Source organism: Epinephelus fuscoguttatus, linkage group LG22 (assembly GCF_011397635.1).
Source record: "Epinephelus fuscoguttatus linkage group LG22, E.fuscoguttatus.final_Chr_v1".
NCBI lineage: Eukaryota > Metazoa > Chordata > Actinopteri > Perciformes > Serranidae > Epinephelus > Epinephelus fuscoguttatus.
In genome coordinates, this window is record NC_064773.1 from 30,508,638 (window position 1) to 30,533,672 (window position 25,035).

Sequence of the window (25,035 nt, forward strand, 5' to 3'; positions counted from 1 at the left end):
TTATGTAAACGAATATGTATGTAAACAAATGGGCAATATTGAGGTCAACAAAACTATTTAAGTCATGTACATGTATCGTATAAGCTGATAACGTAATTATTGTGACAGGTCTACCCATAACAATGAAAATAACACTGAAACATCTAAACTAAAGTGTGTTTACAGGACAGCTGACTGAGCTGTATATACACCAGCCCTCAGGGACAGAGATCTGCTGTAAAACCAGCTCTATGAAGAACATTAGTGTCACTTTACGACACATGACTCTTTGTAGATAGCAATCCATAAATTATTTCATTATGCATGCACAAAGAAATGTGCTTGTACATTACAAGAACTTCTGCATGTACACATCATAGTCTCTTTACACACATACACATACACATGATGAAATACAGGATCCAAACCACTCCATCCACAGCTAATACTTGTACCAAGCTGACATGGGTGCATAGCGATGCCAGCTGTTCATGCTGAACACAGCACTGTACTAGCAGGCTACGCCAAGCTCTACTTCTCTACGCTGCTTACTGCCTGAAAAAGCTGCACTGCTGAGCAAGGCATGGGGTAACATAAGGAGTGTGTACCACCCAGAAAAGCCAAAGAGTTGAAACAGCATAAGAAATGAAGCTGAAGAGTGGTGTTGTCTTCGTCCTCGGTCAGCTGTTTTATATGACATCAAATCACAACTCTGCCTTTTGCCTTTGTAGTGCCCTGTAGTTTGTACAGCTGTCTGTGTAAGAAGGAGATGAACAGTGAGCAGTTACCTGGGAGCCTCCAGCAATGGGGATGACACAAGTGAGAAGATTTCCAATCACCGTTTCCAAGGGGACAGACAGGCCATCTACATGGACGGTGTAGATCAGACCTAGACAGTTCTGTTCAATCAAGAGGGGGGGGGGGGCACAGAGGTCAAGGGTCAACAAAAGCATCTCCCAGGTTCAGACAGCCCATCTACTGTGATAACACAATACATACCCGTGATGGAAAAAAAAGTTTATGCGATGTGATAACACTACATGTTGGTCAATGCACACAAACTCAAAGAAATGCTGGTCACATTCTCTAAAAAACATGCACAAATGCTACAGTACTACAGAGTAGGGCTGTTGTGTGTGTCGTACCCTAAACACTTCGGTATAGTCCAGTCGGGACACCAACACCAGGCTCTTGGGGGCAAAGACCTGAGCTGGTTGGACGACGGCGAGCTCCTCATCCACCTCATCCGCCTCACTGGCCTCAGTCTTCTGCAGCTGAACACAGAGGAAAAGATGTAACTGCAGTCACATCAGGCTGAGATTGAGGCTCAATCCCAACCCATCCCTTGCCCCTACCACTTAGCCCTTCCCCCTCAGCTATGTGCATTCACATCTAGGGGTAGGGTGACCAATCCTTGTTGAGATAGAGGAGTAGGGTGTAGTGTTAGGGCTACATGGCCTTCCAAACCAAAGTTTTTCAGAGACACACTCCAAACTGAATGTTATGAAAAATCATAAGCAAGACGGCTGCACAAGCAAAAGAAACCCACCAATGTATTTTCTTCATTAATTAACATTTAAAATTTACCATAACTATCTCATTATCTTAGTTAATGTCATTTCAACTCCATATGGTCTTCCTCTTAAGAGCAAAAATAACACAAATATAATAGCTTGTAGTATGCTGATGTCTCAGTGGCTAACTAGCTCACTAACATTACATTGTTATTACTGATTTGTGCATGGCAGCCCTTCAACTGGACATATTTCCATGTTGCATTCCCACTTTTGATGGCATATAATGCCAGAAATTTAACTGAAGTCCAACAATAAAGTTGCTGCACTTGTTACCACACCTCTAAATTCAATGCAGACTGGCATGGTAGGAGCACGGGTTGCTAACATTAGCCTACAGAGGACCGCTAGTGGCCTGGTAATGAAACACTGTGCTTTTTTTATTTGATAACTTGTTGGATCGATTGACAGCATGAAACCTATGTTGTGAATGAATTGCAAGCATTTCTGTCTTCAGCAGATAAATGAGATGCCATTGTAATAATATCATTACTGTCATAGTCGTCTCTATTTACATTAATGCCATCAATGATGATACTAACAACATGTTAGGATCTTGAAGGGCTGCCCCATTTCATAGGGGAAAATTCCAGCCACTGCCCCAAACTGGTTTACAAACAGGATTTACAATTGGCACAATGTAGGTATGCGTGAATGGAGCAGCAGTAAAGACACTCAACCACAGTGGAGACCCAGCTTCAGTCCCTAGTGGGTGCCTACTGGATATGAGTTGCAACAAAGCCAACAGACAGTGTTCACAGGTGGAAAGCATCAAAAAATGTATAAATGGAGGTAGTAAATGCTGAGTTTCATTTATTCCAATAAGAGGTGCTCACCTACCTAAGTCCGATCGCCGGCCCCCCCCCCCCCCCCCACACACACACACACGAGTCGTACAGATTGTACTAATTCAACTCAGCCTGTCTCACCTGTGGGTTGTCCAGGCCCTCCCAGAAAGTGAAGCAGGCACAGTAGTGACGCTCCGAGTTGATGTCAGTCAAAACAGCTACAAAGAAGGACGCAGGTTGCTGCTCGGGAACCAGCTGCCAACCGCTAGGCTGACAGAACTGGCGAACAAGAGGAGGTCACAGGGGTCAGAGGGGAATCAGATGGGGATTGGCAGAAAGAAAGGGCAAAAAAAGAGAAAGATTAGTCTGCATACCAACCTGGGTGACATATCTGACAGCATCAAGACACATGTCCTAACTACACCTAAGGATGATTCATCCAGGGCTAGGCCATCATTAACACAACAAAACAGGTTCTGAATTTTTTTTTATCTACTATAATAATATGATGATATCACCAAAGCTCTGACTGAACAATCTGAATAGACATTAAACTACATCCTGCTCTCATTTCTAATCACAGTGTTGTGGGTTCAAAGAAGTTATGGTATGTCTTTTTTAAATATTTACTTGTATAATAAGAATAAATAAATGAAGCAATAAATACTGTCCCTGTTGACTGAGGTGAGCAAACAATACAAAGTCAATATTGGCAGTTTTCTTTGTTAAGATATGGCATTCTTCATGTTACGCTCATTATTCAGTAAGTTACCTCACTGACTTGATGAATTGAGGTAAAGTTGGCTTGCCCCTGGTATGCGTAAACATGTCATACATGCTTTAATCTTAAGTCAATCGACACCAAAACCATTTATGAAGCAATTTTTAGTTGCTTGTTTCACGTTTGATTTCCAGAGCAGATATGCTTTTAACCAGTCGGCTTTTTTAATGTGTGACACCATGCACATTCAACACGTCTGACTGATCTGCATTAGTATTAGGAATGCAGCAATCTCACTTTTTCCCCCTGCATACAGATTCAGAAATACTTTCTTATCGGGCCATCAGGACTAAATTGGTCCATGATGGTTCTCGAGTTCAAATGTTTTCTCACTTGTTGGTGTGCAAATGTGTTTTCTTGTATCTATAAATAACAATGGGCCTGGTGGGGATTTACCTGAGACAAACCACAAGAGGCAGTTTCATTAAAGACGTAAAAAGACTTAAGGACTGCTGAGTCTTAGTCTGCCAAAAACCTTCTAACAGACTTACTTATTTATAACTGCTAACACAGAGGTGTCGAACTTATGGCCCAGAGGCCATTAGCAGCCTGCATGAGGGCCCAATCTGGCCCACTGGATGAATTTGCACACCTAATATTGCTGCATTTGTGAAGGCTAGAGGTGCGAGGTTTCAGGTGCAAGTTAACCAGTGGCTGCTTTCACATTGCCCTTTTAAGGCGGGAATTTCAAGCCGTTATGCCATCTCGCCGTTGTGTATGTAAGGTACAATCTTGGAATGGGGGGACAGAGTTGTCTCGCCTTTAAGCCAGCATCAGAGGTAGAGCCTAAATGATGTCTGTCAAAACAGGACAGCTGGCAGGACAGAATCATGGGCAGCAGTTGTGACATTTTGACGACATGTTATGCATGCAACCCACCACAGGAGATTTAAAAAGTAGCTGATAGCAGTTAGCAGCTAACTCAAAAAAGAAGAACAGACAAAAATTTCTGCAAATTGGGAAAACAATGAGGTCCAGGAGCTCCCTACCCTTTGACCAGAGGACAAGATCAACCGCTATATAACAGGGCGGTAAATGATTGTTATTGCCATGTTAATGCCATTGTTATTGTTTATAAAGCACTGCCGACGTGTATATGTCACAGTAGAGGCCAACGCTGTTGTGTTACACGTTACACCCATCACGCCTCTTTTGCTTCCGCAATGCTGGTTTGCTGTCTGAAAATACACAGTGGAGCAGCATGATGCCGCCATTGTTTGTTTCTGTGTAAAAATGCAAAGGCGGAATTAAGAAGGGACTTGATAGCGGCTCTATAGAGTGATCTCTGTGTAGAAACGGCTAGTGCGTGGCCTTCTTCATGTAAACTACTTTCTATCCTGAGCAGAATACAGTTCTCTGAAAAAACAATGAGTACTTATTGTGGTCATATTTAAAGATACTGAAAAATGTGAAAAATATTGATGGAACCCTATTGCTACTACCAACACTTTAGACTTGTAAATGGTTTGTATGGCAGCAGATAACTTAATCCGCTTCACCAACAGCTTCCACTTTAGTTTGGTGTGGTGATTGCAGCATTACCACACAGTAGTGGAACTGTATGTAGAAATGCTCATGTAATGACAATGAGAAGTGACTGACTGAATGTGGAACAACTAAGACTTGTTCCTGAAATTGCTCTAATTTTTCTTAAGACATCTCAGGCTGGTCATCATCTGTTTGTAAATAGATGACCATTTTCAGAATGTACAACATTACAGTAAAATGTGGGTGTGTTGTTATTTATAGGCTATTATGCAATGGTTGTACTGGTCCGGCCCACTTAAGGTCAAATCGGGGTTAATGTGGCCCATGAACTAAAATGAGTTTGACCCCCCTGTTCTTACACTTAACACAAAAATCCATCTAACCCAGTTCAGAGCAATAAATGTATGTATCCCTGCTATACAGTCAGGCCTATAACAGTGGAATTTAGTGTTTTGCTTTACAAATTGCACTGTCCAGGGAAGTGAACCCCTACACCCTGACAAGGTTAAGTGCCTTGCTTTACTCACTGAGCTACACTGGAGCATGTCTACAAGTGTTGACTTACCAGCTCTATGCCTTGTGGGAACGGGCTGTCCTCCCAGTCTTTCTCAGGAAATCGCTGGAGAATGCGACCTTGACCTTCACCCTCCACTGCAGAGTAACACAGACAGAGACAGATACAGAGGTCAGACCATGTTATTTGCATTGTTTGCTGTCTTTTTGTTTCCTAAATAAGCTCCTTTGTGGTGTAGTTTTTTTAAAGCCAAATCAACATGCTGATTTGTTTTCTTATTTTTGTGCTTCATCATTTGTATGTTGGCATGTAAATTATCAATTTGTGCTAAAGAGGCTCTATGCCAAAATGGGCATACGAGTTCTCTGGACAGTTATCAGGTGGGTGAGCCAGCAGCTAGTGGCTAAAGATACTAACTCCATAAACAGTGCTAAAAAATGGCAACAGTCTTGACAGAGCTAATGGTGTTAACCAGGGAGGAGCCAGAGGGAGGGTGCTATGCTTCTGCGACGCCGCTGCCCACATATCGTGGTAACCGCCATACGAGTGCAGTGCAAAGCAATGAGTTAGCCAGTGGGATACATGCATGCATTACGCACAGCCAGACTACCTTTCCACAACAAACCACAGAGAAGTTAAGATTAAAACACAGAAAGAGAGAGTGGGACTTCATTCTCTGCGCAGGACACCATGACTCCACTATATCTTCACATAACAAATAGTGGGGTGCTGCTGTATTAATGCTCTGAATGTTATGTTGCATACACAACCGTAAAAAGGATACAACCTGCCAAAGAGATTGGTCAAAGACTGACTGCAGGGGGAAAACAACCAGCCTTCATCAAAAAGAGGAAGAATACACCTCTGACAGGTGTGTGTAGTGAAGGCAGGACTTCAGATTAGCTGCATACAGTCACTGGACCAAGCTGTTGTTTGTCAGTAAAAAGTGCTTATTCTATTGCTATACATTAACTACATATTATTCAAAGAACTATGCCAGCTTTGAATCTGAATGGACCTTTTGACAAAGATAGGATCGCTGTTCTCTCTTGCTTCCTTTCTTCATGCTACACTACAGTAGGCCACTTATTTTGAGCACCAGCTACAACTATGAAAATGACTAACTTGGTGCCTCACTTCATTGTACTATGGTGTTTGTAGTGTTGATGTGCTCACTGAAGCAACAGTGCACTATGTTGGAGGCAACAAATAAATTAAGATTATATTCTATGACAGCTGTTTTTATTTATGTATACTGTCAGGCTGCTCTTTAAGTGAGTCCATATCAGCCTGTTTGCTGCTGGTTAATGAGGCCATTTCCACTGTTGGCCAAGGCCTGGCTCATCGCAGTGGCACAATGACATGACAAAGGCCAACTTATGTAACCACCACAGGCCCGTCTTTCAGCTTGGCTCCATCTGAAGTCCTGCAAGCTGCTTAATAGCAGCATTCATCCGCACAGAGAATACACTTAGCCGCCCAATACAAAGGATGTAAATCTAGCAGAAAATGGCACAAAACAAAATATTATACCATGCTAAATAAAGGAGAGGTTTTCACCAGCATTTAGGGCAAACCTGGACAGTTTGAGAAAACAACAGAGCTTGTCACCCTTTACCAAGGGAACTTAAACAGAAGCATGGACACAGAGACAATACACAAACAGAAAGTAGGCCAGCTCCCAAAACACACACGGAAATGCTCAAGCCATCTCCTCTCCCTTGCGAATTAGGGTTATGTGTGGACGCTTGTGGGATTGGTGCTCTGGAATCAAGTCATCAAAGACATAAGGGTTTGTTTCATTTTTGTTTTGAGATGATTGGCCCTGATCTCTGAGCCGCAGCCTGCTCTTAAGTGCTTTGGCATCGACAAAAAGCACTGAACCAGGAGAGGGAATGCCATGAAAAGCACAGTCAGGTCTGTAGCTTCTTTGTTATTTTCCTGAAGTAAACACTAGTGGTCAAAATTTATTACAGATAAGAAGGTGTCTATTAATTGGACATCACAGGCCTCAAATGTGTGCTACATGAACTGAGAGACAAACAACATCCTTGCTTGGATTCAAGATGGACCTTCAGCCTCACATCATAAAGACTGTGGCAGCGTCCAAAATTCCATACCAACATGCTATTTAGTACGCTAAAACAGTATGCCAGATTTTTTAAATGTATGTCCAAAAGCTTAGTATGAAACCAATAGCGTGTGAATTGCATCCCACATGATATGGGGTAGAGGACAATGTTCTTAACTAACCAACAGCGACTAACAGCTCTGTAACATCAATAACGCTAAGTAAGTGTAAGATTTCACCTTGATAGACTATTGACATAGGTGCAGATGTTTCCAGTCGCCTCTCTGTCAGCTTCATTAAACTTGTGCTAAATTTATGCTCTTATGTCCATTTTGCAAGTGGTGCTTTTTGTGGTTGGCTTTGGACGGTGGTGGTGTGTGGCTGCGAGTCACTCATCAGGAAGAGGAAATCAACTTAACAGTCTGTAAACTCTCCTGCTGACTTCTGCTAGTTAGCCTGTTTGAGTTTTTTTAATTGTAAAATTCAGTTAACATTGAGAAAAAATGAAGAATGTGGGCACCAGCTGAACGAGCATCCCGCTAGTCATTGTACAGGCATTGGAAAATAAACCGGTTGACCTCTTTGCCACATCAGTTTCCAACGGAATATCAGTAACTGTAATATCCTTTAATTCACCTAAACTTGGCTAAATCCTGGATGGCACCATTAGACCAGTCTTTTTCTACATGCCGATCTGACAGAGCAGAGGAAATCGCTAAATTGTTCCACAACCAGAGACCATGGATTACCAGAACCACTAGGAAGCATGGACAAATATAAAGCAGCAGCTAACAATGGAAGGACACGAAAAAGGACTAAATCTCAGTGCACAAGTTAAAGGAGCCAATGGGATCACATTTCACTTGAGTTATACCTTGTACAATTCCATGTGACAAATAAATGATTGATTGATTCAATATATTTTAAAATTATTTTTAGAGCTGAGGTTGGCATGGGTTACCATGGTTACACATCTTAAACAAGGAGGCTCTGAGGAAGTGATGTGGTTATTAGAGCCCAGTGTGTCCGGAGAGATACATACTACTGTTTATTTGCATAAAATTATGTTGAACAATACTACACATATGGGGTATGTAGTGCATAGTATGTGACTTTGGATGCAGCGTGTGAAACTACACACATCACTACAACTGAGTGTGTTTTTGGTTGCACAGTGTGTATTCTCAAAGATTTTCATTCATCCTTGGTGCCATGTGCACTGCAAGAGCACGTTTAATTTTACTCAAAGTCGACATAAAAAAAAAAAAATACATTTAGACCACTTCAAACAACAGAGCTGCAACAATGTGTTTCATAGACTGCCACATAATAAGAAATGAAAACAAATCACAGTCTGCTTGTAAAAAGGGAGTGGTGGACTTTGTTATAACACTTAAGAATATGTGACTTAGCAAACCCTCAACTACCTCCTAAGAAAATAAAAAAGCAGTGTATGTATTGCCTGGTACGGCCTTATGTTATGTTCTGTAATCATATGTTGACCATGGATGACAAGCTGTAGGTGTGTCGGGAACACACACTATGAGTGTGACAGTGCAGAGCGAGGTTGGTGCAGATACACTATCAGCCAATAGTCAGACAGGGTGGGGATTATTCAGCCAGTTGAAGCAGGACATCCTGCAGCTGAGGGAGGAGTCTATGAATGAGCCAGAAAATGAGTCTGCTGGGAGTGACACGCAGGCCTTACAACCACAGATATATACACACACACACAGAGTCACTCACTCTTCATGGTTTGTTTCTTGCTCTACTGCTTCCTCCCTAAAACCCTCAACAATAACTCAATCCAGCTCCCTCGTTGCACTGCGCTGGTTTATGGAGAGTTATGACGGACACAAAAAGTGTCTCCTCATCACAAGAGGCTAATTTTCATTCTAATCCAGTGATGTCAAGAATCTGTGTATGTATACAAAAAGAATCTATGGAATGTAAACAAGACTTAAAGGCTTTCAATTGACTACAAAAACTAGCAGTTACTCAGAGAATGAGAAGCTACAGAGTGAAACAGTGACTGTGCCACACTGAAAACTAATGTTAACCATTACACATTTCAATTACTGCATAACTTTGAAACTGTTTTGGTTACACAAAAGAAAATTACAGAAAAAGACAAAGCTGTTTTCATTTCTACTTTATGTCGTTCAAATCCCAACCTATCCTTTTATGACGATGCAAAGCTGCTGTTTTAGTGAATGTTAAAAGCTTCACTTCAGCTGGAGTCCAAGTCTGTTTTACTCTGACCTGCTGAAGAGTGGCTCCTTTCTGCTGTGTTCTTTGTGCTACCTAAGGTCCTCTGAGTAAGTCACAGAGTTATGAGCAGCGGTTGTAGTCAGGGATAGTCCTGTCAGCAAAACAAACTTTTTTCTTTGGGCTGGAAATTATCAATACAATGACAAATAGCACTACTTGTGCCATTAATGCTTACCAACAATGGTTGCTGCTGGTTCCTCTTAAAAAGCACTGATAGTATTCAAAACACTGACTCAATACCACAGTGGGTTTGCTCGCCAATTACCAGGTACCATTAATGAACTGATAACCAACGGCTAGCTTTTGGTTGGACCACAGAGGCGAGCCTCTAAACACAAAAGTCAGTAAGTCACTCAGCCTGTCAGTGAGTGAGTGAGTGAGTAAGTGAGTGAGTGGGCGAGCGATGAAGTTGCACCACTGATCAGAGTGAGTGATAAGCTGAGTGTTGGAGTTTCCCCATCGGCCACTGCTCTTTCAAAATAAAAAGGCGCTGACAGAGTTGCATCGTCAGAATGGGTCCCATCACTGTTATGAGGAGAAAGTGGAAATAAGACACTGATTGAAATTACATTACATGTTACAATGAAGAGAACAGGTGCTGCCACAATAACAAAATTCTCCTCTTGGTGATCTGCACCATTAGGATGTTTTCCAAACTATTGTTATTGGTGAAACTTGGCACCGATAGTGGCCAATGGCTGTACAACCTCCACCTGTCATGTGGGGATATACACCAAGGACCAGAGCTGAAGAGGGGAGGGTTGTGTTGAATGATCAGTGGTTACAGCTCCAGAGAAAGCAGGTCCCTTCTGCTGTGTGACCGTCTAAGGGAGCTGTTCTGTATTTTTGCATTTATTTACATGAATTTCTGAGCTTGACAACAACAACAAGGCCAGCTCTGTACTGAGGGTCATGGCTAAAGTCCCTGACTGAATATATGTCAGACCTTCCTGTTTCAAATTAAAGGTCCTCATTTCAAATTAAAAGCCATCTGACTTTTCATAAAATAGTCCAGCCACATTCTAGGTTTTGACCTTGTCTTGTTCTTACTTTTTCCACAATATTGCAGATTATATATGGCTCTCTGTCAGGCCTCTTTTTTCTTTACAGTTAGCACAACAGATTCATAGAGCTGAAAAAAAATTAAAAATTGATTCTGTTTGTGACCCAAAATTCTGTGTAAGTAAATCCTCAAATTTGGTGGTCAATGAAAGCTCAGTATCAGACAAAGTTTAGAAGCAAAATCCATCAAAGTGCATTGTGTTGTTGGCTAGCAAAGGCTTTATGCTTACATTTGTAGTATCTCTGACCAAACTATATCAGATTTGTCATGTACATTCAGGCAAAGTGGCAAGTTTGCAACCAAAAGAGTTATTTTATTTGGCATAAATCTGCTCTTTGGGCAATCTGGTCAACCACATTTGATATTTCAACATTTCCCCAGCCTTGTTCACCACCACATCAATATACCTTCACCTGCAACTGCTCAATTATACGTAAAGTAGCGCTACATAACTAATTTCTTGTTTTGAGGATCTTGAGCCATGTCTGTATCTACAAGCCTCACACAGTCAGTGACCCAACATGGGTCACTATTAGCAGTGCACACTGGAAGTAGCAGTGTTTGTCTGCAGTGCAGACAGCAGTCAGAGAATACTCCTAAAAGCAATTTCAAAACACACTGCCTGCCCTGAACTGGCTCATAAAACTGAAATAAATTTACAAGCCTGTAACCTCTTGGCCTTTCTGGGCTAATCAACCAGGCAACAAAAAGCAAAAGGAACCTCTACAGTTGTAACACTGCAGCATGTAGGTAGTGTAAGGCCATGAACAAACAGTAAGCTATGAGCCTGTCAGCCCTGGCAGCAGGGAGCTGCAGTAATGCCTCCATATCACCTGCTTGCACCACGACTGAACAACTTCACTACTGCCAGTGTGATGCAAACTTTAATGATGGACACCCAATGGAAAAAGACTATTAAACCATGATGTAAATATTTGCATTAAACAGTAACCCTTTGAAGAGGTGAGTGTTTGTACAGATCTAACAAAAGCTCAAACTGATACAACTGATTTCAATGAAGCACTAGCTTGCATCATGTCTCATATCTAAAAGTTGGCTAAAAGTTTAGATAATTGAGTTTTGTGATAGATATGTGCAGCAAGAGATACAAATCTAATTGAATATTTAAAAATAACTACGCATTCTTAAGAACAAGCTGTACAGATATCTTATTATGAAACTCCGTTACTTGTGACAAAAGCTCCAAGTTCACAGCAGTTTTGAATAGAGCAAAGAAAGGGTCACCTGATTAGTTTGTTTGAGATACAGCCATGTCTGCATGATACAAGCTTTTAATCTATTTAAACGTTATTGGCTATTAACGTTACGTGTTGCAATGTCAGAATGGGTGCCAACACCGTTATGAGGTGAAAGTGAAAATCTATTTGAGTATTTAAAAATAAAGACGCTATCTTAAGAACAAGCTGTACTGATATCTTATTATTAAACGCTATTACTTGTGACAAAAGCTCCAAGTTCACAGCACCAATCCAGCACACTGTCATGTCAAACTAAGTAGGTTACTGTGAGCAAAGAGGTCATCTCACAGCTTAACAGCTGCTCACTTAAAATTAGTGTAAGTTATGTGTGTGGTTTTATTTCTTCATCTGTTACAGAAACAAAATGAGGTTTAACATAAAGTCTCCTATTATCTTGTCAAAATACAAAAGCTGCATTTACACTATCACCAAGCACAAACATTTTACATCTGACTTGGAGCATTTTCAAGGAAATGTTTGGACTTGGTCATTTGTCATAAATCACTTCCACTAAGAACCAAGGCTGGATTTATGTTTATTCAGTTTTCTATTATTATCTTATTTAAGAAGGAACAATGAACATTAACTAGGGTGAACACTTGAGTCTATTATGTCAATGTGCCAGAAGATTTAACCTTACAATCTAATTTTCATCTACAATCCCTGGCAGGTTGATAGCATTTAGAAAACATTAAAAGCAAACAGAAAAAAAGCAACTGTCTTCTGTCCATATACAAGGCAGGTTTATACACACATGCATGTGTCTGGGGTTGCAAAGGTATGAGATAACCATTTCAGAAAATATCACTGTTGCATATATGGAATTACAAAATTATGATTATCATTATTATTATTATCAGTAAAAATTACCCTTATTTATTGTTGTTGTTGTTGTTGTTGTTGTTGAACAAACATTGTATTAAAATTGAAAGTGGAAACCATTTTTTTTAAATGAAATATGTATAAAAAGTTTGACAGGTAGTCAAGAAGGAAAGGAGAGGCCCATATGCACATGGATAGATTACTGTATGGGTCTACCGGACACAGGCACAGGGGCCCAAAGTTTTAGGGGGCCCCCTGCCCTTCACTTACAAAATGTCAAATGCTAAATTAACATGTACCAACCAAAATAGGACTCAAAATGACCACAAAGCGACACAAAATTTCCACAAAGAGACATAAAAACCACAAAAAGATGCATAAAGACTACAGACATTCAAAAACACAATTAAGTCTGTGTGTCTTGCTCCTATGTAGGAGAGGTAGTGGGGGCTTTTGCATATTTGTGTCCAGGGGCCTGCTATCTTATAATCCACACATGCATATGTGAGATTCTCTGTTTGGTTGTATTTCCATCAATATTTAGACTAAAGTATACCTTGAAACTGGTATACTGCTGCAACCCTACACGTGTCCATTGGCTAGAGACGCAAATACAAAGTGAATAAAAATCAAGATCTACCACAAGAGTTCAACCATTCAGGACTGTCACGCTCTATGGGATTCATTACTGTGGCTGGCATGTGTCTTTGGCCATTCAGATTGCTTGGATCAAACTACCCCTTATTAAATCTAATTTTTTCCAGCTCCTGCAGAAATACTTCTGCGTGTCACTGGATTGATCCGGAGTTTGTTGGCAGAGCAGTGTGCTACCAAACACAGTGCGATCTACTGACAACTGACAACACTTTGCTGCAAGAGCTAAGTTTTGTCTTATGTTTTAAAAGGGAAAAGTGCTTAAGTATTGTACAAGCAATGACATATTACTGTGATAAGTATCTGTGACAACACAGAGGATTGGTGCCTGTATGATAGCCTGCAGGGGTTTGGAGCCCAGAGCAATGACCAAGGCCTCCCAGCTGATGACAGAAACTTTCATATGTAACCTTTACTTTGACAGTCTCTCTGCTTAATTTATGCAAAGTAAAAGCTCAAGTTGACTAACAAAGGTAAGTCAGTTCTTTCTTTCTGTTCAAATGCAGTGCAAAAAAGGCAGGATTCTGATGTTCTATAAAATCTAATTATTCATAAAAATAGGCTGCAGGCTTCCTAGATTATGACCTTAAATTAGAATGTTGTAAATAAAGTGACAGTTCTGTACCTGGTACAGAGTGTGAACATAAGAAGCACACCCATGTCAATACAAGATGGGCGGATAAAGGTGGCACTGAGTGAAACTACAACTAATGAATGACTAATGATGATGAAATGGGAAAAAAAGCTGTGATGAAAATGTTTGCTTTAAACAAATAGTACTTGTTTGTAGACAATTCTGCAACACCATATGAAAGGACAAGCTGCATTCCACTGAGGTACTGTGCAATATGTCTACCTGCACCTTCAGATTTGCATAATTTCTCAACACAATGCTTAGATATCAAGGTCACAGGGCAGCCATTCAAAGTGGAGGATGATGGGAAATCACTCAGATATCTGTTATCAGAAAATGATACTGTATCATGTAATGATAATGTGATAACACAAAATGTTACACTGGTAATTAATTTTGTTTTGTAACAAGTCGGTTATTATTGTACCTCTCACGACTCTCTGACAGGTTTGACTGTCTAACTTAACTGTTCCTGAAATACTAGCCAACAAGTTGCAAACTCAGTTCAAGTTAGTTGAATGGAGATTTAAAAAAATGTAATTGTGCGATTCTTCTAGATGTTCAAATTGGTATTGGACCAATATCAAATCCCGATAGTTACATGAGTCCTTTTGCAGGGGTTGTGACGTCTCTTTCCCAATATAAGTCTAGGGGGAAACTTTGTGGTTCTTTGTGGGCCCAATGGAATCACATGATGGACCCAGAAGATGTAGTTATACATAGAGCTGTTCTGTTACTGGGACCAGTATTAGAAATGCATCCGATACAGCCAAAAATGCTGGATCGGGTATCGGCGAGTTTGCTAGTCAAAGCACTGATCCAGTGACAATTCATTAAAAGACTTAAAAGAGGTTTTACACCTGGATAAAAAGGCGGTTTTCCGGAAATCAATTCTTTTTTGCCACTTTAAAAAACCTGCCCAGATAGAAAGTTGTTCTGTGCAGTCACTGCCAGCTACTGTTTTAGAGCGGCAAAAAGGAACTCAATTCTGGTAAACAGTTTGACATTAGGTGTTAGCAAAATTTCAGCAATACTGGCAGTATTTTAAACTGTAATTTCCACTGGAGAAAGGCAATATGTACAGTATGCAAGTTTCAGGGTAAGCAGTACATAGCCATTTTCATCTACTTATCTGAGGCTGGGTCCCGGGGACAGCAAGCCGAGCAAAGTACCCCAAATATACCTCTCCCCAGCAACGCTTTCCAGCTCCTCCTGGGGGACCCCAAGGTGTTCTCCAGGCCAGGTGAGATATGTAATCCCTCCAGCGTGTCCTGGGTCTGCCCCAGGGCCTCCTACCAGTGGGACGTGCTCGAAATACCTCCGGCAGGAGGCTCCCAGGAGGCATCCTAATCAAATGCCCGAAACATGGCGACAGGTTTGGAGGTGATGACTCTCATCCAAACCTCTTAACACTCGGCAGCAAACTGCCCCAGTCCATGCTGGAGGTCACGGTGTGATGAAGTCAACAGAACCACATCATCTGCGAAAAGCAGAGATGCAATTCTGAGGTCCCCAAACCGGACCCCTTCCTCCGCCCGGCTGTGCCACAAGATCCTGTCCATAAATATCACAAACAGGATCGGTGACAAGGGACAACCCTGGTGGAGGCCAACACCCACCGAGAACGTGTTTGACTTTACGCCAAGTATGCAGACACAGCTCTCACTTTGGTCATACAAGGACCGGATGGCTCGTAGTAGCGAGCCCGGTACCCCGGGCCTCATGAAACCTCATGAAAAATTGCAATGCATGTTTTTATTTTTCTGCCATTTTATTCACCATCTTAATCACTCCAAAGAGGTCAGGTGTTTCAAAGCAAGGGACATTCAATTTGACAGTGAGTCAGGCCTGAAAGTAATCACACCTGAACCACAATGACAGCAGCAGAATCAGTCTAAGATCTCTCTTGATATGGGTCCTCTCCATGTCACACCCACTGCTTTCTGGTAAGATTCAGCTGAATGGCTCCAGACTTGGCAAAGCTCCAGCAGGCAGTGTATAAAGGAGTCGTCACATACAGCAGAGATGCACAGATGTATCATACTAAATGATTGTGCTTTTAGTTCCAACTAGCTGTGTGACTTTTTGACTCATGTTTTATTCAGCAAACCGAGCACCTCATATCTAATTAAGCACTTGTAGTACAAGCTAAAGAGGTCACACAAAAATCATCTTCAAACACTTCATTTCACTTACACCTCCCTTTTCGGTAGAACATAATTATGATGTTGATATTCAAAGCCAGAACTACAGAAATTAAATCACAATTAAAGTAATTTCCCTTTAACCACAATCACACAGCCCGGGTTGAAGGCACACACAGAACTGGCAAACGTCCATTCTGGGCGTGTTCAAGCAGCAGGTGAAAAAAGTTAGAGCTCTGCAAAGAGTGCTGCAGTTTAGGCAGTAGTGGGCAGTCTGCAGACATAACTGTGCTGCTGATGTAAGACAAAGGTTCACTATCAGTCCACAGTGTGAGAGGAATGTTAACCAGTGGAGTGGCCTTGCAGGTATGTGACATTGGACCAGCAGCTGGACCTGTTTTCTAACAGCAACAGATAACTGACTGAAGGGCTATCAGTTTCATTTTGAAGCATGATCATTATCTCTTGAACTATGCTGTTGCATCTTATACACCACAGTCCTAGTTTTTGGACAGTATCATTGTGGCACCAGATGGTTTCTGCCTCCTCTCTTTCGGATTTAGATAATTTCCTCCTTCAGCATATCCTCGAATCTCAGACAAAGAATATGACCATGGACTCTACATAGATGTTTCCATCAGTCCATCACCTGTGTTTATTCTTCCTGGACAGCCTATCTATCCATGTCTTGATGCAACCACAAAAATTAAGTCCTACTGACTGTCCTTTCTGACAGAACTGCGTAGATTAATATGCATGTCTGTTTCCTCCTTATAAAAGCTTATACAAACACAATAGACACCACACACGTAATAACATCTCATTTCCGACAAGGATAAAAGCATAACAAATACCTAAAAACAGCATTAAAAAAGAACAGTGACCACAAGTCACACTGCCTGACAGAACTACAAACTAAACAAACTACAGCCTAAAAAAATCACCCCTGCTGTAAGGCTTCTGCACTGTACTGTTCTGTGTTTGTTATTTTTTTTTCCACCTCATGAATTGGAAGGAGTGTAACAGCAGCTGTGTGTTCACAGCGTGAGCAACACAATCAGCAAGTCACAATCAGAGCATTCAGTTCTTACAGTGCTGAGCAACCAAAGGGACCCAATCAATGTGCGGACTGTGAACAGGCTTTTGGGCCACCACTGAACTCTCTCTAAGCAGCCAGTAACAGCCAAATCAGGCCTCCGTGCTTCCTGCTTTGCCAACCATAGTCATTTTGTTTCATACACAATAGTTCAGCCTGGCTATTTTAAAATGGTCTAGAAGTTGATTGTGGGCATTCAAAGTGGTTTGAATCTGGAAAGTCCATTTGTTAGGTCAGTGAAAAGGGATCTTTTCACTTTTTAATTTATGCTAAATACAGTACATAGAGCCTGATGTCAGTCTTTCAACAATGAGGCTGCGTTTGATAGCATACAGTTAGCCTAGGTTTAGCAACTTTACAGAGAGAAGCAGTTGATACTACTAAAACTTACTGTTTATGCAAAGACAACTTGTTTGTAAAAGAAGCATTAAATAAACAATATACACAATAGTTCTCCTGATACAGGAATATAACTGATGATGTGGCAGTGTCATCCCATGACAAAAAACATTGTTTCCCTGAAAGCATTATCACTATTACAACATGAGCAGATATCCGGGATGTCAACAGTTGAATGTTAATCTGTTAAATGCGGAGAATATTTTTGACCAGTTACATATGACAGTGTATAAGTAAATTTTGCAACTTTTCTGTTTGGTGCACTGCACACCGAGTATGGTGGAAGCTAACTAGCAATGCCACTCTTCAACGATTACCACTAGTAACACCGTCTCGACCCAACAGTGTTGTTGTGAAAACATTGTGCCCATCCTCTGGTTTCACCTCATGTTGCCCCCGTTTAACATTGCTAACTGTTAGCTTTGTTAGCACCATTAGCAGTGTCAACATGGCTAATGGTGCTAGCACAGTCAGTAAGGGCACTCACTCACCTAGGCTACCTGGAAGGAGACCAGAGGGTGGGCAACATCTTTCTGCAGCCATTAGCAGCAGTAATCACTACTGAGTAATGCTGCTAGCCATCTTCCACCCCAACCAGATGGTGTAGTGTGCAGAGCGGCCAAAGGCTAACATTAGCTAACCAGTGGAGACCAGAGGGTGGGCAGTGGGTACTACTATTCTGCATGTTTATGCGGCTAGCCAGCTCTCTGTCAGCAAAGCCAGCAAAAATAAAATAAAAGGCAAGATATTACATCACAAAACCTAAAACTTTCATCACCTCTCCATGAACAGAGCTTTGAAATGTCATTTTGCGCTTTTTTTCCTTTAAAAATTCACCAGTTAGTTATCGCCTAATGAGTGTCTGGCTATCAAAAGCAAAATTAACATCTCTTGCAGTTACCAGAGAAAAAAGTGGAGTCTGTGGTTAATTAGCTTTGAAAAAGGATTTTGCAAACTCGTAAAATGGCTCTAACTGCTGATGCATCACTTTAGCAAAACAAGAAACAATATGTTAAAAGCAAAAAAGCTTCATATTCAGATGTTGGGCTGCTGTAAACTGTAATAATTATTAAAGATGAGCAAAAAAATGTGATGTTTTATTTAAATCTATCTATCTGCAGACCAATACCAGATAATATATCAGAGCCTCATGCCAGCCATTATCAACCCAAACAGAGCTACAGATCAACCAGGTGGCTCAAAGTCTGAACCTGAAGCAGTCTGCTTTTTAGACATAATACACATGCTAAGATAACCTGTACAAAGATAATGGTTGCCAAAAAAAAAAAAAAAAAACACTTAAAATGGGAGCAAGAGAGAGATAGAGGGAGGCCTAAGGATAAAAGGAGAGAGCAGGGAAGAAAATGTGGGTCACACATAGTGGTTGCGTGTCTGCGTGTCTGCGTGTGTGTCTGTGTGCATGTGTGTCAGAGCAGGCGATGACTCCTCACACAGATGACTACAAGCAGTGATACTCTGTGACACAGGATGGAAAGCGACCGCCTGGATCATGTGATCACTGAATGATGGCAGTCAGAGTTGAAATGACTGTAGATCAGTGTGTGTGTGTGTGTGTGTGTGTGTGTCTGTCATGCTCTTGATGCTGAACCAGACCACAGCTTCTCGTTTGCAGGCTTCCAAACCACAGTGACACGACATCGGGCGGTTTCCACGGTAACTGCAGCCGTCAGGACAAAAGAGCTCCGAGCCTTGTGTCTTTTAATGTGTCTGTGTGTGCAGATTTGCAACAAATTCCAAACGAGGAAATTTGGTTTAAAGCAAGCTCCCTCCTGCACAAGGTTTCGAGAGAGGAAGCTGACTTATTACTAATGACACAATGCTTTATTGATGCGCTGTGTTGTTGGCATTACACTCTTCCTACTTCAGTTTATTCAAAAGCTCTGTGACCCATTTTATTGTGAATACTTTTGTAAGTAATACTGCAACAACAATGTGCTTCATAATACTGCCATTAATATGCTAACATAAAATATAACTTAATGTCCATGTATCATTGTTCAATCTCATGCACAGTTTGCTGCAACATAAATACCGTACATTGTAAGTTACGTGGTACCAGAGTGTACATGTGGTGAGCTGCCATCATTGCAATACTTTTTAGAAGAACACTATCTGCACTGTGTTAAGATAACATCTCCACATTCAGAGATGAAGTCTTGGGGTGAAAACATAAAAAACTATGACATCAGTATATCCACTCTGCATACCGCACCCTCTGACATAGCTAGTGTCCACCCAGTGTGCTATTACAGACACATCGTTTACACATAAATACACAGGCACTCATTTATGCACTTTCTGATACACACAAATGCAGGACAGTCTTGTTGAGTAATATGAAGAAGTATGAGTCACTCTCTGATTAAAAGCAGCACTACACCTCCAGAATGAGGCCCCTTATGGGGTTGGAGGCAACATGCGGATCAGCACATCAATAAGTAAGACTTGACATTTAGAGCTGTCTAAATTTGGTGTCAGATGACGGCGAAGATGATAATCCTGCATAAATAAATGAGCCAGTCCATGCTGAAAACCAACTGACTAAAGCTGCCATTTAGGAACCAAATTAAGGGTGAAAAAAAAAACTCTGCTCTATCTGGCAAGTGCCGTCGCCCTGGAGACAATGTGGGACGTTTTCTTTGTGCAAAAGCTCTTCAGCAAACTCACATCCTTCCTGCAAATCTAATGCTCTCCACTGCCCGAACCCCCAAAACAAAAACGCGGCTTTCCAGGAGGGGAAAAGGACTCAGAGAGGGACACAGCAGCTAGAGTGACTACACTTCTTTCAGCTTTAGGTGGAAGGCTGCTTCAGATGGTTGTCACAGTCTGATGATTAATAACATACGTTTTATTTCTCTCACTTCTCATTTCGCTTCAGCAGCTACAGGTGGCTGTCTGCATGTGTGCTCTGCTTCAGTTTGAGCCACCAAAGTGACTCAGTAGAGTAGGGAAATCTGCCAATGCTCACAAAACATTGGCCATCTACTTTCCAGTCACTCTGGGCAGTGTTTTAGACCAAAGTGCATCCAGGATAAAACTTCAGCCATTGACATTCTGCTCCTAAAAGACAGATCAGCACACCAGTTGAAAATGTTTTTAAATTGCAAGCACAATGCACATTGCAATATTTGATTTCACTCGCTAAGTCAGATGAAGTGAGATGAAAGATGGAATAATTCTGACAAGATTGTGGCAATATAATAATAATAGTAATGATGATGTGAATTTAACTACAATGCCTGAGCCAGTGTCCGCAGCAACTGTTGCTAACACAGAACTTTAAGACTCTCCCACAGTTTAAGACTTTTCAAAACAGATGTTGAAAATTTAAGAGACCCCACACATAACAACATGTAATGATAAACAGTTCTGTTCCTATAGTGTGTGAAGAGAAAAGATTTGGCCAAAACAGCACACCACACAGTAACAGATTCCATTCACTAACAATAAGTCCTGACTCTCAAAACTAGAAATCTCACAAATCTCTTGCAATCAAATGTGACTTTAGAGTTAACAAATGAGCAGGAAGAACTTGTTGTTTGTGTACTACTTTTTACAGAAAATTCACTAAGAAAAATATTTTAATATATAGTTGAAGAGTCATGGAGGCAGCATGAACATGGGCTATACATGTTACAGCACAAGCTGGAGGTGAGTAACTTCTAAGCTGAATCCCATTTGACACTGCATTAAACCCCCCCCCCCCAACATTCTGAATATTAAACATGTTTAACATCTGGGTTTGAAATCGACGCAGCTAGGATGGACAGAGCAAAGCAGAGGATGTAAAAACGTACCTAATACCAAAGGAAAATTTGGCAAGATGATCTTAAGAACCATCAACAAACAAAAAAATCGGGGCTCTGCTGACCTTTGTCAGATGGGGGGAATCAGACCCAAAACTGGCTTGATTCTCATGTAGTGTGTTCCTGACATTAGACAATATTTTTAGTTCAAATATGTCATAGGTCAAAGTTAAGTCGCGGTGCTAATTGACAGCAACCTGTAAGCCGGAAAGCGCTTTCACCTCTCAAGTAACATTTGACTGTATAAAATGATGTAAAACCCTGTGAAAAATATGTCAGGTGGAGGCAGACTGAACAGTAAAGAGAAAACAAAAAGAATCTCAGGGAACTACTGTGGCTGACTAGCACTAGCATGTTCCCATTTCCATAGCGTGTTAGCAGTAAGCTCAGCACAGCCTGTTTTGTGCAGATTAATTTTGCTGTTCCATTTGCTAGTGTGAACGGTGATTGGGCTTTGACACTATAGTTTTGTGTATAGCGCTGTGGCCACTTGTGACACTGAGAGCCACTGATTTGCATTGATTTGATCAGCAATCACCTACTGCAAAATATTCAAATGTTATCATCTCGTAAAGTTAACAACAATTTAGTGTGAGGGGGAATCCTAGCAGCTCACTGCTCCACTGCATTATGAGCCTCAACATTCTGAGCAGAATGGATTTATCAGTGAGATAAGGTCATCTCTTTATATTTACCAGGGCTCAACAATAAGGATTGCCCGATTGCCCGGGGCAAGTAAAACTCAAGGTCGGGCATGTAAACTGACAACTCACTTGCCCGATCAGGCAAGTTGCTAAAAACAGTAAAAGTTAATAACTGATTGATAAAATAAATGTATTATAAAACGTGCTCTTCTGCTCTGATGCAGCGGTCTCTCTGCCTGAAGTCATAGGCACAGCTGTGTAACAATGTCCTGCCCACAGCCCCCATTGATATTATTTTGCGCAACAGATGCTTCATATAATAACATAACAATATACTATTTGCGGTGTTATGTCATCTTGTCATTTTTGTCTCTACATGGTCACGCGTTAACAATTCTGCTCTGCTCTCTGTATCGCACATGGCGGAGTTCCGCCACACACACAGGTGAGCACGCTAGAGCGGCTCGGGACACATTTTCCTGACCAAACCTGACCCCGAGCCCGGTGCAGTTTGTCAGCTGACAAAGTTATTGTTATGGACACTGTATAAATAACCATCAACAGACTGCTGTTACACACAGAGAAACACGCTGCTCGCACAGCAGCGCAGCACGGCACTCGTGCTGAGCTTGTGTTGCGTTCAGGCGTTGTCACGTAAATAACAACTTCCAGCACTTAAATAGGTCATAGCACAAAACAGCAGCATGTCAAGTGACTTTTTACTTTATTATATTCAATAAAATTGTATGTTCCTAAATCTTGAGACACCTCATATGTAAGCTAGACAGACATTTCACCTGCTCATTACTGTGCACACATGTACTGTGTGTACTCAGTCCTAAAGAGCCCTTCTGGTGCCAGCAGATACATAGAAACATCCCAGCAGGCTGTTCTTTGCAAGCATACAAATAAGTTTCACGCATGTGAAAATTATTTTTCATGTGTGTGCTTCACCTCCCCTGCTACAACTCCATCCTAAGGGAAACACTGCTGTGTGCGTTTTATGCAACAGGTGGATGTGGTAGTCTACTGGTAGAGTAGAGAGAGAGCTAAGTAGCGTTGTACAGTAGAGCAGGGCAGAGAGATGGAAGCAAAATATATTAAAACCGGTATTAATACAGCAGAACTGGAGAGAGGGGTGTAAAATAAATAGAGGTGGGCACGGCTCAAGTAGGGCACAAAATTATAGACGGAGAATGATTGACAAATTTTTCACTTTAAGCCCTGACACTGTCATTTCTGTGTAGGAATTAAGCTACAATACATGACATATGTTGTTTTAATTAATAAATACAGTGTGAATAAAGATTACATAACATGAAAATAACTGCAGTCTTTGTTAATTGATAGCCACTTAAATTAAACAATTTTTATAGGGCGAGTAAAAACTGACTTCGGGCAAGTAGATCTCTGACCAACTTGCCCGACCAGGCAAGTGAAAAAAAGCCTTAGCGTTGAACCCTGTTTACATACAGGCTGCATAAACTAAATTTTAGAATACAGCAGTAAGATATTTTATGAATCATTGGGGTCAACTAGTGCAATGATTATATGTGTAATTTGCCAAGACATAACAACTTCTGCCTTCATATTTTGGTGGACAGCAATGAAGGAGTCACATTTCTTAGTTATTAAAATCAGTGTTGCCCAGAAAAAAATCTAAGAAGTCATGAAAAAGGTCAAGAAGAGGTCAGGGAAATGTTGCAGGTCATCTTATATAAGGCAGGCATGTCTGCCAGTACGCAAAGAGTGTCCTGTGGTCAAAAAATAACACTGAGGCTGGTGTGACAAGACAAGAGTGACATAAATCAGGGACAGAATTTAGGACTCATCAGTGGATGACAGTCACATGATAAGGAAGGCACATGGCCTGCATGCTGACATGATGCTGTCACAGATGAAGTTCAGTCTTGTGGCTCTAAGGGAGCTTAAAGTGGACAGGGGGATAAGGAGGCTGCCAATGTGGTGAGGGACTCGAGAAAAATGTGTTTGTTAAATGGTAAATTTGGTAAACAAGATAATTAACTGTGGACAAACAGCTTCAAGATGTTGAGAAGACATTATTCAATCATGCTCTGTAATTATAACATACAGCCCGCATTTGTAAACGTTTGTAAAGGCAAGAGCAGGGGAGGATTCAGAGGAGGACAGTAACAGTTTGCGGGAGGATATCAGTTGTCTTCATAAACCCGGGAATTCACCACAGATACAATGACATACAGGAAATATGGTCTTAATGCAAGCAGCTCCTCAAGAACAAGATGCAAACAAGACTTCCGTGAGCTACCCCAGAATACTGCAACAGGAAACACGATAGCTGTGGGCTAATGCACTCAATCACAACTTATCTTCAGCCTTTGTCTTTACTCAGCAGCCATACATTATATCCCTCTATAATCATTCTAACCAAACAATCTTCTTTCCTCCCTTATCACTTCTACTATTTTAGTGCCAGATTGTATTCAGTTGCAAATTAACCCCAAAACTCTTTCTCCTACCACAGCACCCACGCACATGGCCCGGAAATTACATCTGGTTACTTGGGCAACCAATAGCCAAAAAACAAGTGGTGCATGATGTCTCATAACCAAACAGGAACCAGACCAAGAGACTATAAAACGACAGGGGCAGACAGCTAGGTTCTGTAGCTGACTGTCTTTACCTTACTTATTTGAATCCCAAAAATGAATGCTTAAATATTTCTCCTTATTTCTCCTCAACACTAAAGCAAAATGTGAAACACATAATTAACCCCTGAAAGCACAATGTGCGTGCTATCTGTGGTTGTTGAAATTATTGGCAACACTGGCTTCCTTCACTTATACCGTCCAAACAATGGATCTGCACAATGTCTTACACAGCACCGTTAAAGGGGTTTTTGGAGGGAGTTTCCTTATCTGCTGTGAGGGTCCAAGGACAGAGGAATGTGTGATATTGGGCTTTATAAATAAAGATTTTCAAGAGACAACACTTGAGTCTTATGTTCCCTTTGAGACAACACTAATGGTGCACTGCAGTTTTGTAGAC

The 25,035-nt window shown here is 41.2% G+C and overlaps 1 protein-coding gene across 5 annotated transcripts in view; it reads right to left on the bottom strand.

Moving 5' to 3' along the window:
• Positions 1-25,035, bottom strand: part of sbf1 (SET binding factor 1) — a 97,287-nt gene that overhangs the window by 62,102 nt on the left and 10,150 nt on the right. For all 5 annotated transcript variants that reach the window (XM_049567343.1, XM_049567342.1, XM_049567340.1 and 2 more), the window contains exons 2-5: positions 5,176-5,261; positions 2,483-2,620; positions 1,125-1,253; positions 768-878 (exon numbers count right to left, since the gene is read on the bottom strand). In XM_049567343.1, the coding sequence (XP_049423300.1) occupies positions 768-878; positions 1,125-1,253; positions 2,483-2,620; positions 5,176-5,261 (464 nt within the window). The remainder of the gene's footprint in view (positions 1-767; positions 879-1,124; positions 1,254-2,482; positions 2,621-5,175; positions 5,262-25,035) is intronic.